Below are 12,282 nucleotides of genomic sequence, written 5' to 3' on the forward strand. Positions count from 1 at the left end.
TATTTTCAAAAACAAAGCAAGCTGCTCCTTAACACGTGTTCACGGTGGGCTCTCCCCAGGTCTCGCAGTGGCCAGCGCCCTGGTGGACATTTCTCAGCAGATGCCAATAGTGTACAAAGAGAAGTCAGGAGCCGTGAGAAACCGGAAGCAGCAGCCCCCTGCGCAACCTGGGACCTGCATTTGAGGCTGGGCCAGGGACTCTCCGTGAGTGAGCGAGCCAGGTGTGGCGTGCCAGCGCCGTCTGCAGGGAGGGGGCAGGCGGGGAGATGCTGTGCGAAGCGGGCCGAAGACTGGAAACCCTCGAAACATCTGACTCCTCTGCATGTTCACAAGCTTTCTTTGCCGGTTTCTCCCATCTGTGCTCCAGCATCTAACCTTTTACTTTTGCATAGGACATCACTGATTTAATTGCAGGTCCAGGGGTGATCCAGTTGTTGCTGGAGGAGGCTGGGGTATAGAGCCAGTGAGGGAGCTGGGAATGACACTCAGGTTCACTTGTGGAAAACTGCTCTTGGGGCCGTCTCAACTTGCAAAAAACAAAAGATGTAGTGTTTACAAGTAGACATTCACCATCCGTCGTTCTTGAACGTGGTCTTTTAAAAATTAGTCAGATGAATGAATTTGTCCTCATCTGAAGCCTGCTATCTTTTTTAAAAGATGTGCTACTTATTCTTGCACGATGTAGGCAAATCTCTCTCTTCCAGGGAGTAGCTTTTTTCTAGTTGAGAATTAACAATGGTCTGGCTCTTTTGAATCATATCAAACTAAGGTAGAAGGGAGCTATTTTAAATGTCAAGGTCAGCAGTGTTACTTAGAATGTAAACTGATGTAGTAGGTAGTTTTCTATAGCAACTTGATTAATTTAGTCTTAATCCATTTGAAATTTTCTCCTTCTGTCTCTCTTTCTCTTCATCTCTCTCTCTCTCTTCCTCTCTCTCTCTCTCTCTCTCTCTCTCACTCACACACACACACACACACACACACACACACACACACACACTAAGTGCCTAGACTTTAAATAGATCTAGCAATTGGAAAGTTAGTAAGCCTGTGTTTTTACATAATTGCATTCCTACATTCTTACAAAATTTAAATAGCTACCATTGGCAATCTGCTGTTTTTCTAAAATCTGATTTGCAGCCAGGGAAAGAATTTTCTCACCCCAGGGAACGTTTAACCTAGCAGCAGGGACTGAGAGGAAAGCGGAAGTGACCAAACTGTGAAAGCTCCTGTTTGTGTTGTCATCAAAAGGGGCCCTAAATAAGGTGTGGTTCTCGTGTGCCCCCTGCCCCTCTCCCCAACTCTAGGCCTGATGTTTGCTCCAGCCCTTCTGGCCACTCCTGCCAGGACACCACAGAGGAAGGGACTCGTTCATGTTACACGTCTCCCTTGAACAGAAAAGAGCATGACAGCACTTGGGACCCCTGCACCTAAAAGCAACAGTGTGTTCCTGTAGCCTGCTCAAAGATGGTGGGTCATCCTCAGGCTGCTGGTGGAATCGCATGCCCAAAGCCTGGAGAAGGACCTGGGATTGTTTGCCCGTTCTTCTCCGGGAGAGGCTCAGCCCAGCTCTCCCATCCTCCTTCCCAGACCTGGGTGGTGGCTATGGGCGGGGCAGTGACCACTGTGGACGATGAAAAGCACATGGAGGAAATGGATGAGGAGGAATAACTATGCCAAGTGGAAAGTGACCAAATTTAAGTGGGGTAGGGCAGTCCTGCTCTTCTCCCCAGGCCACTGCCTGGGTGTTGTGTTGTCCCTGTGTATGGTGCTCTGTATTCTGGCATTATGCAGCAGCCTCCCCAGGTCTGTATTCTGCTTCAAAACTTTGGAGTTCTCTGACATTACCCCATAGGGATGGACCTTTAGACGACAAAATGCTCAAGTTTGTGAATTTGGAGAAATTAATACTCAAAAGGGCAAAGACTGCAGCATCTCACCTTTAAATGCAGTGCCTAGAGCAGGAGTGCTGTGTCTTCCCCAGCACCAACCCCTCACCCACGAAGAGCTGCCTGGAAAGATGTTTTCAAGGAAGTCGAACCATAAAACACTGTCTGATGCACAAAACACCTCTACTTTGAGACTTGCCTCTCAAAAAGCTGCTTCTTCACATCATTGGTAAAGAGCAGACAATTCTAGAAAAGACCCCTTCTCTTCCAAGCTTCCCACATCCCTGCTCCACACCACAGCACCCACAGAGCCTGCCACAGAGTGGCGCTTTACCCCTATAATTGCCATGAGGCCTCTTGGCCAGAGAGAGGGAAGCCCCTGGAGAGGGACCTCCCATAAGGAAAATCCTTGTTTGTTCGAAGGACCAGTGTTTCTTTGGCCAAAGAAGTCTCTTCCCCATGGGTTTCCAGGCCTTGAAATAACATGTACTGTGTCCCTTAGCCACCTGGATATTTTATTTTTTTCTAGAAGATAGTTTATTTTTTAAAAGGAGCAAGTGATGTTTAATTTTGCTCCAACAGTGGAGAAACAGCTGAATCCACCTGCTTCTCCTTTGCAGTCAAGAGCAAAGAACTTCCTCCAGACTCAGGCCAGAGGAAGGGAGTGGCAGGAGAAAGAGGCAGTCAGCTTAGGAGCCAGTTACCAGGAGGGAATCATCTGGAACTTCAGAGAAATGCCTGCGTGTCACAAGAGAGCCTGTATATAAGTTAAAATTGTCATGAAAACATCGATGTTGCACTTGTACATAATTATACAGTAGTGTCCAGAATGTTCATTCAGAGTGTACATAAAACAAAAAACTATGTTAATGTATTTTTATTAAATGTAACGGTGTCTGAGTTTTACCTAGTATATTTTTGTGCCACATACTGAATATCCAAGTTTGAAGAAGTCCTCTCGTTGGGCCCTGATACATTGATAACAAAGCCAAAAAAGGCACCCCCATCATGCCAGTGTGTCCAAACGCATCTAGTACTAATTGGACGACTCTAAAACAGAAATTGTCAGTACACAGAGGAGAAATCGGGCATTGAGCCCATTTAAACAGCATTGTGTGAGGAGACGCAAAGGCAGCAGGAAGGTCGCTGTCACTGTTGTTGGCTCTGCAAGTGCATCATGAATCTTTCTGTTAGCCTCTTGGTGCTGTGCTTGGCCAGCAATGACCCATCTTGTCCTGAGGACTGTTTCTCTTGGTCTCTAAGTTCAAAGACTATATCAGATTTTCCAAAAAGGGGTTTTCCAGGATGTATCTGTTTGGTCTAAAATTTTAATGACCATTTCCCAGAACCATGGTTTCCTATCCTTAAAACTGGGGGTGGGAGTAGGGTGGCTAGTTCATTGATAAATAGTTCCTGTTCCCTCCTGGAGAATTGCACACCCCCTGGCCTCCTGTCTGCCCCCTACTCCTGCACACACACAGTTTGGGGAGAAGTCTGCACTTCCTGTGAGATCACCTCTAAAAGGTGGGAGGAGTTGTGAGCTAACCTGGAAGAAAAGCAGCCCTGGACAGAAGACTGTCAGCAACAGGAAAATACCAGAACTTATGTGGGTGAGGCCCAAAGTGCAATATTGCGGACACACCAGGAAGTCTGGGGCAGACGGATGAGAAGACCAGAGCACTATCGGTAGGAAAAAGACATGTTACCTTTTCAGTGCATCTCTGTCAACTCAACGGAGTGTATCTGGGGAGAGGGTGGAGACTCACTTCCTTGGGTGCTGGTGTCATTTTTGAGAACACCTTTGATCCTTTCGTTTCTAACATCCATCCACCCATTCAATGAATATTCACTAAGCACTAACAACCTAAGCTAACACTAGGGCAGTGACCAAGATGGAAAAGAAGCTTTGTGGAATTAACAGCAAAACCCAGCTCAAGCCCCTCATCCCAAGAGACCTCTCCTCGTGGCAGTTCCTGTGAGAATTGGCCACCCTGAGGACAACCCAGGAAGGCAGGGGTCTGTCCTCAGGCCGTGCACCAGTTCTCAGTCTGAAATGTTTGCCCAATTTACCAAACCACGAAAATCACCATGATGGCAGGCCCGCCAAGAGACATTTCCCCGGAATCGTTCAAACTCCTAAGCACCCTCACCTGCAGGGAGATGGTTTGAAGTGGAGAGGAAAACTGGCGCCTTCGCTTTCAAAGGCAATAATGGAATCGACTTTCAGTAACTGAAATTTGTGCACAAAACATTCTAAACACTAGTGAAGCCTGTTTTGTTGAACTAATTCTGGCTCTGGAAATGTTTTTGTTTTATAGGTATTTACGGTTATTGTTTTGGGGGGTTTTTTTGTTTTTGTTTTTTTTTTTGTTTGTTTGTTTGTTTTGGTTTGGATTCAAGCTTAGTTTGTTAATATGTATAATTTAGCATCTATTGCACTCATGTAAATATGGAGTAAGTATTGTAAACTATTTCATTGCTGGGGACTGTGGGTGTTATACATACATTTAGGACTGCAATTTTTTGGTATTTTTTGTATTGTAAAATAACAGCTAATTTAAGCAGGAACAAGAGAATTAAGGGAGGTCTGTGCATTTTAAACACAAATGTGAAGAACTTGTATATAAACAGAAGTAAATACTATAATACAAACTTCCTTCTGAAATAAAAGTAGATCTGGTAAAAATGTGGTTTTTGCTCTGTTTAATTTTGAGTTTGTTTTATTTCATTTATTTCTACAGTTTGGTCATTAGAACCTTAAGAAAAGGGAAACAATGTTTAAGATGGTTACCAGTGTTCAGACGGTCTCAGAGGCAGCACTTGGCATTCAGTGAAGGTAAAGGTGTAAAGTCAGCAGGATGGGCACCTCAGACACCTGTTGGGATGAAGGAGGTACAGAGAGCCCCACACAGCTTGTGAGCAGACTCCCAACATCCCCACTGTAGCCTGTGTTGCCCTTGAAACAGCAGTGCTGGGGAGGGAGAATGGTGGGGGGAGCAGCTCTGCCCTGGCACGGGGCGGGTCGTGGGTTGGGCACAGCCCACGTGGAGGCCAGAGCCACCCAGCTGTCCTTGGTCTCTCACCTTCTCATTCTCTCGCGGGTTCCTGAATGTTTAGATTTTCCAAACTGCTGAATCTCAGGTATGCCGACAGGTTGAGGACTCCACAGCCACATTGTTGTCCTCGGTTTGAATTTTTGATGTTCTTTCCATCCACAAAGCTTTGTCTGTGAGTGCGGCTCCTGTGCTTGGGGCAGGGTCAGAACAGTGCACTTCGGCACCCTGGTGTGGAGTGCAGGAGCCCTAGAAGGATGAGATCAGCATAATGGGAGTTGAGAACATCGGAACGTGGTTCAACATGGTTCACATAGGAGAGGGTGGGTGAGGCACCAGGCCCGGCCAGCCCACCAGAACTTGGGGCTGGGCTGGGGAGGTAAATGGTTGGGCTTGTGGCCAATGCCAGGTTGGAGAAGACCTTGAAACTATTGTAGGGGGAGGGCTGTGGGTGCCACCAGCTGCTTAAGACAGGATGGAATCCTGTGAGCGTGTGGTGTTATGGCAGAGGCCATGCTGTGTGTTCACCACACAGCTATTGGACCCACAGGTTAGGTGGGGGACCATACACTGAGCTGTGGCCAGAGAAATGTTGGAGTAAGTGATGGACACCAGTTCTAAACTTGGTCCATTCAGTGTTCCCACGTCGGACTCCCTAGAGGTCAGGTGCTAAAGATGTTGGAAGGCACGTGGGTCCCTGAGTCACCAAATAGAGGCAAGCCACTTTAAAATGCATAGCTTTGGCTTACGTAGTGGCCAGGTGGCAGGCAAGAAGAGAACAGATGGCAGCAGCAGAACAGCCGGGATCCCTGGCAGGTAGTGGGAAAACATCTGGTAAGGCTGTTAAGTTCGACAGCTTGGAAAGCAGTCTGCGTGGCTACTGAGTTTTTAGCTCAGAGGGAAGAAGGTCAAGAAAACCAGAATATGGTATGTGTTGATTAATATTGGCTGCTTCTGGCAAGGCATCACAAGAAAGAGTTGACTTCTAGAATTAGCCAGTTTGTAGGCCGAAGGGAAAAGGGTGGAGAATCCTGAAATCCAGGGTCTTGCAATGTTAGAAAAGCCAACTCATCTTGCTTCTGGTCTCCAAACAGTAAGAGGTGCTCATGATCAAGAGACCCAGTAAACCTTGGCCTCCATGGGTGGGAATCAGGTGGAGGCTGTGGTCTTCCCGCTTGACCCTCAGAACCTCAAGGGCAACATTTTGAGGGCGAGGCATGTGGATAAGGAAGCAAAGATATAAAGCCAACTTGAAAACTACATCCAGGAAAGAACCTGGAAATGTCATCACTGACCCTGGACCTGCCTGGGAAATAAAAATACAGGTTTTTGAGGGATAATTATGTTGTCTAAGAAACCGTTAGCCTGACCCTTACAAATGAAAACAACCAAGCAGCACTGTGACTGTTGAGGAAGCCTTCAATCAGAACTACCTGCAAGCAGATCATTGTAGAAGCTGCGTCTGAGGGCACACACCCAATGCCACCCGAATGTGGCCCCAGGAACAGATGGGAGCTCTTGTCAGGAACTTCTACCACAAGGCAGGGCCCCCAGAGGATTTCAGAATCACTGCATGTCTGCCATCCTCCTTCCTGCGTGAGGGTGTCTTTCCCTGTCCTGCCAGTGTCTGCTCGCCAGACATTGTGTCGGGACCAGGGATTCCAGTGAACAAAACAGACCAAAATCCCTGTCCTTGAGTTTACCGTGCAGCTGGGGAGACAGATAATGAATACAATGTCAGACGGTGAGTTCTGTGAAAGTACAAATGGGGTAGGGGGCAGAAAGTACAGGGGGCCAGGTGCTCCTTTACATAAAAGAGGCAAGGGAAGGTCATTCTGACAGGTTAACAGCTGAGCAGAGAGCTGAATGAAGGAGGGAGCTGGCACCTGGATGTTTGGGACAAGAGCATTCAGAAAGAGGGGGGGGCAGTGGGTGCAGAGGCCTAGAGGGAGAGCAGGCCTGCTGGGTCTGTGCTGTTCTGAGGCTGCCAGAGCAGTTAAAACAAAGTGGGCTACCCTAGCCGTGGCAGGAGCTGGGCCTGGCCGGGGCCTGTGGGGCACGGTTCTCAACTGGCACAAGACATTTGGGAAACAGGTGGGGGTGATTCTGGCTATTGCATTGCAGGGGGAGGCGCTGCTGTGATTTCGTGGGTGAGCCTGAAGGTGGTCATCCTGTGACACGTGGGATGGCCCCACCCGGGCCAAGAACTGACCCACCTCCCACTCGGTGTTTAAATGTCTTGCTCGATATTTGTGGAGATGAGGAAATCTGTTCCTAATTATTTTAGTGTAGACGTCAACCCTGTTGCAACCACAAGGATTCGAGAGCTGGTTTGATACAGTCTCGTTTTCCGGAAATCAAACTATTGGGTAAAATCAAGGGAAGACCAAACCTTGTTTTCTTCAAAACTTTACCCAGAACTGGCCATCATTCTGGAAAGTTCTGTCAGCAGTGGCAGCATCACTCTTGGTATCTGAGTCCCCAGCGCCACCTACACATGTGTAGGCTGCATGTGAACAGACACACCCTGCAGCCCTCTGTTACTAGGTGTGTGATGCCTGACAAGAATCCCCTCCCATCCTGTGTCGCCAACACGGGAAAAGGACCAGACCGGGTGACCTGTCGGTTGTGTGGAGCGTAGTGCTCTGTCTCCTTTCACGGGCATGCCAGGCTCCCTGGCAAGTTGCTGTCCAGTTGGGGGGATGTCTCCTAGAGCCTCACATGGCCCCTGTCCTGCTTCTCTTGAAATCTCACCTGTGTCCCCACTTCCTGTAAAAACGAGCAGCTGCTGTGAGTTTGGCCCTGCCTGACTCAGCTGGAGTGGGGGATGCGCGGGGAGGGTGGAGGTGAGCAGCATGCAGTTTCCACATCAACCCTGCACCTAGACAACAGGCTCCAAGCCAGACTGCGCATTCATGAGCCGTGAAGTTTCCACCAATAAATCCACGGATGCTCCTAGCACCTGCCTTTCTGCCTGACCCCACCCCGCACCCCCAGCCACCTGCCAGCTAGAAGCTCAGCGTTGACAACGGCTAGCAGAGGCCCAGTCACAGGGATAAGGCCAGGGCCAGGACTGTAGTGTCCCCAAGTGCACATGAAAGAGTGACAGCAAGCAGGCTACCTGGAAGGACACAGAGGCCAACACTCAGATATGGACCAACAAGGCAGGACCTGTTCCTGGTCGGGGGGTGGGGGGGGCACAGCTGGACTCAGCCTTGAGGCATTTGGCCAGACTTTTTCAGGTAGAAGTGACAAAAACTGAAGTCCGACAACTCTTGGTTTCCTGGGACCACTGTAACAAATTCCCCAACTTGGGTGGCTTCAAATGGAAATTTATTCTCAATTCTGTAGGCCAAAAGTCTGAAATCACAGAGTTGGTGGGGCTCTGCTCCTTCCAGAAGTTCCATGGGAGAACCCATTCTGGTGGACACCAACACTCCTTGGCTTGTGGCCACATCACTCCCATATCTGTCTTTACATTGTCCTCTCTTCCATGTGTATCCAGTCTCCCCCGCCTCTCTTGTAAGGATGCATTTACGACCCACTCTGATAATCCCAGATAAGCACCTTCTGTCCAGATTCTTAATCACATCTTTTGCTATATTAGGCAACTTTCACTCTTTAGCCTGCATCTAAGGTAACGTTCACAGGTTCCGGGGCTTAGGATGCAGACGTATCTTTGGAGCCACCATTCAGCCCCTTACAGCAACAAAACCCTTGGAAAGTCTACTGGCCCAGAGGTGGCAAGATGGTGACCTTTGTAAGCCACAGCGCCTGGTCCCCTCCTCTTGGCTTCTCTCTTCAGAGCTGCCTGGGTCCATGCGCCAAATGGCCTCAAGCCTCCCACAAGGGAATCTTCACTCTGAGGAAGAACAGACAGCCAGGCAGCAGGAACCCCGTGACCTACCATTTTCCCACTGCACCCAGTTAGGAAGCCTCTTTTCCAAAGCACATTGTCTGATGTTAAAGCGGCTCCATTTGCTTAAAGGCTGTGCCTGAGTTGGGGAGAAGTACCGAAGGAAGACCGCCAGCCTCCGTGGAACAGTGCCACTGTTTGCAATGAGGTTCTGCTCTTTTTTCTCTTCCCAGTCTTCCAAAAGGTGTGTGTGCCTGTATTTTACTCTAATTGTCTGAGTGAAAAAAATGAAGTGATAGGGGCACCTGGTTGGCCTAGTCAGGCGAGCATGTGACTCTCAATCTCAGGGTTGTGAGTTCGAGCCCCATATGCAGTGTAGAGATTACTTTTATCTTTAAAGGATTTTTTTTAATGTTTTGTTTATTTTTGAGAGAGAGAGAGACAGAGTATGAGCAGGGGAGGGGCAGAGAGAGAGACACACAGAATCCGAAGCAGGCTCCAGGCTCTGCGCTGTCAGCACACAGCCCGACGTGGGGCTTCAAACTCATGAACCAGGAGTTCATGACCGGAGTCGAAGTCGGACGCTTACCAACTGAGCCACCCAGGCGCCCCAAGATTACTTACATTTTTAAAAACTTAACAAAAATGAAGTGACACAGTTTAACACACACTCACAGCCAGTCATTTAGCAGATATTTAATCCTCCATTTGGATCACCATATGCAGTCTTGGTGAATAGACTGCTCTGCCTCAGCTCCGAGCACACACAAACACCCTGTCTCTCCCCAGCCCACATACAGGTGCGCGTTCCCATGCAGGTGAAGATGGTCAAGAACATTCCTTCTTCATAAACAGGGTGGACTCTGAGCTTCACTCTGCCCAACACTCCTCCTTCCCCGCCCCCACCCCGCCTTAGAGAACTGTGCTTCCCATTTCATGTGATCTTTGTGGGCTGATGTCACTCCCCAGCCACTGGAAGGGGCTTATAACCCACACTGGGCCCACCAAGGTCCTGCCTGGCTCAGTCCATGAATGATGGGTAAAAGAGGTACCTTTCTCTGCTGAGATTCCTAAAAGGAGAGACTAGATCTGCAGCTGCTGATGGCATTCTTACCCACCCTGCAGTGAGAGCCTGCCTGACTACAAAGGGAAGCTATGCACAGACCAACAAGTGCACCATCACTTGAAACCCTGGAGAAAGCTGTGCCTGATGCCCAGATTGCTCAGGTATATACCCAAGCAGGTTTGATTTGTGTTTGGTTCCAATAAGATTACTGGCTGAAGCTGGAAGGCTGGTTGATAGCTGCCACGTGTGGTGTCTGTGGGTTTGTTGTGATTGCTAAACATACGGTCTCAGAACCAGTGGCTCTTTTTCTGGTCAGGACAGCCCAAAGCCTGGGCTTTGTTGTGATCCGTGCTTAACCCTTGTGTCTTAGGTGATGTTCTCCAGAAGTTGAGCCTAAGATGGGAATTCTCAGGCCATGATTTATCAGAGTGAGTACCTTCAGGGGAACCTCTAAGGGAGGCAGGAGCAGGCAGGGGAAAGCACTAAGTTAGGATGTGGTCTCAGCTAGGATCTAGCTTCAGCCTGATCCCCCACAGGGAGTTCTGGGGCATGAATGTTGCACAGAATTGTCCCCCCACCCCAAGGCTGCCGTCCACCTTACAGAACAGAATATAACCCTACAGGCATTTCTTCTAGAGAAGGGAACAACTGTGAGCTGTGTTAACATCCAACATTCCCCAGCAGCTTGGCCAGAGAGGGCTCTGAGCAAGGCACCAACAACATGCACTTCAATCTGTTTCACGGCCCCTGACAAGCCTCAGGGTTTGAGAAGGAGCAGGCTAGAGACTCTGTAACCCTTAACTCATCAGGAGTCTCCAAGCTCTTGAGGAAGAAGGAAGTGGGCAGAGGGTTTAGTATTTGTCCCCCATTGTTCTGCCTTCTCCTCCCCAAACATCTTTGCAGAACTGCAAATCAACACAATCGCTTGACATATGCTGGGTCCACACATGGGTACTTGTGAAAACTTCTATGATAAATTTCCCTAGGCTCCAGCAAAGAATTCGACTCTTCATATGGACAGAAGCAGGCAGAATATGTGGAAACAAAAAAGCAATTAGCACCACTCTGAAGTTGTCTGTCAGGTCTGGGCTCTGTGCACAATGAGGAGGGGGTCCCCTAAGTGATCCTGGGACTCCATGGCACCCCCAGAGATGGTAGTAACAATCAGACACTACGTTTGGCTGCAAATAACAGATATCTGTGGAGAAATTGGCTTAAACAAACTAAAGGTATTTTTCTCATACAGTGAAGTCTAGAGGGAGGCAGATGGGGGCTTGTACAGTGACTCCACAATGTCATGTGGCTTCATTTTCAAAATGGCACCAATGTCCCCAGGCACTGTCATCAAGTTCTGGGGAAGAAGAAGGGAGAGGATGCTAAAGGCTGAAGGGACCAGTCAACAAATCAGTTCCGTTTCAAGAGCTCCCCTGGAAGCCTCCTCACCTGTGGCTCCACTTATGGCCAGGACTGTGCCACATGACCACCTCCTAGCTGGGAAATGTAGTTTTCAGTATCTGAGTACGAGCAGAGAAGACAAGTCAACAGAAATTTCTGCCACTAGGATCTAATAGTTGATTCAGTTTGGCATCCATAGGTGAGCAAATGTAGTCCAGATTGTTTCTGAGGACATCTGAAGTCACAGACCAGCAGAGGCATACCCTGTGGCTGACCTTGGTCTCCAGGCTCCCAAGACAGATCCCATGAAAGTAAGGCCAGTCTCAGTGCATGTGGTTTATTGAGTTTTGGATGTCATTCATAGTGCTAGGTTAAGCCATGGGGAAGATGGCTATACAACCAGTGCAATGCAGGGGACTGAATTCTCACTCCAGGTGGTGCCCACCAAGCAGCATATCATGGATGGGAAGAACTTTGCCAACATAAGTCATGCGGCATAGGTGGCTATCATGATGGGGGGGGGGGGGTGCCTCACTAGGACAGTGCCATGAAAGGCTGCAGTGTTAAAAGTTTTGCCTAAACGTCTGTTCAGATGTACTCCTTAGGGCACGTTATGTTTGAAGAAGCTAATGAAATCTCTTAGAATTCTGGGAATCTGGATGGTTTCTGACCTCTAGGTGATCTGGAGTCCCAGTGAGGCCTCAGCAACACAGGTGACCCCCCCCATCCCTATCTTGTGGGAGAACCCAACTGTTCCAAGGTCAGTGGAGAAAGGGGACCTATAACCAAGAAACCCACAAAAAGGGAAACCAGGGGCTTTGCATCAGACCCTCAACCCACATCCCTCACTCTAGGGGACAGGCACACAGGGTGTGCAGACCTAAAAAGGGCAGTGGGCTAAGAGCACTGGGGCTAGCTTGGGAGGCACACCAGTCCAACTTCAGTGGGGCAGTAGGGTGCAGATGTGGCCCTGTACCCCAGGCAGGATGGGACAGTGATGTTGTCCAAGGTCTGCTGTCCTAG

The 12,282-nt window shown here is 48.9% G+C and overlaps 1 protein-coding gene across 5 annotated transcripts in view; it reads left to right on the forward strand.

The window, feature by feature from the left end:
- The window catches only part of ATRN (attractin), a 168,261-nt gene extending 163,686 nt beyond the window's left edge, over nucleotides 1-4,575 (forward strand). For 2 of the 5 annotated variants that reach the window (XM_047851704.1, XM_047851711.1), the window contains one exon: nucleotides 60-4,575. In XM_047851704.1, the coding sequence (XP_047707660.1) occupies nucleotides 60-184 (125 nt within the window). In that variant the 3' untranslated portion in view covers nucleotides 185-4,575. The remainder of the gene's footprint in view (nucleotides 1-59) is intronic. The other 3 variants (XM_047851706.1, XM_047851707.1, XM_047851708.1) reach the window with 3 other exon arrangements.
- Nucleotides 4,576-12,282: the final 7,707 nt, after the last annotated feature.

The sequence above is a fragment of the Prionailurus viverrinus genome, chromosome A3 (genome assembly GCF_022837055.1).
Source record: "Prionailurus viverrinus isolate Anna chromosome A3, UM_Priviv_1.0, whole genome shotgun sequence".
NCBI lineage: Eukaryota > Metazoa > Chordata > Mammalia > Carnivora > Felidae > Prionailurus > Prionailurus viverrinus.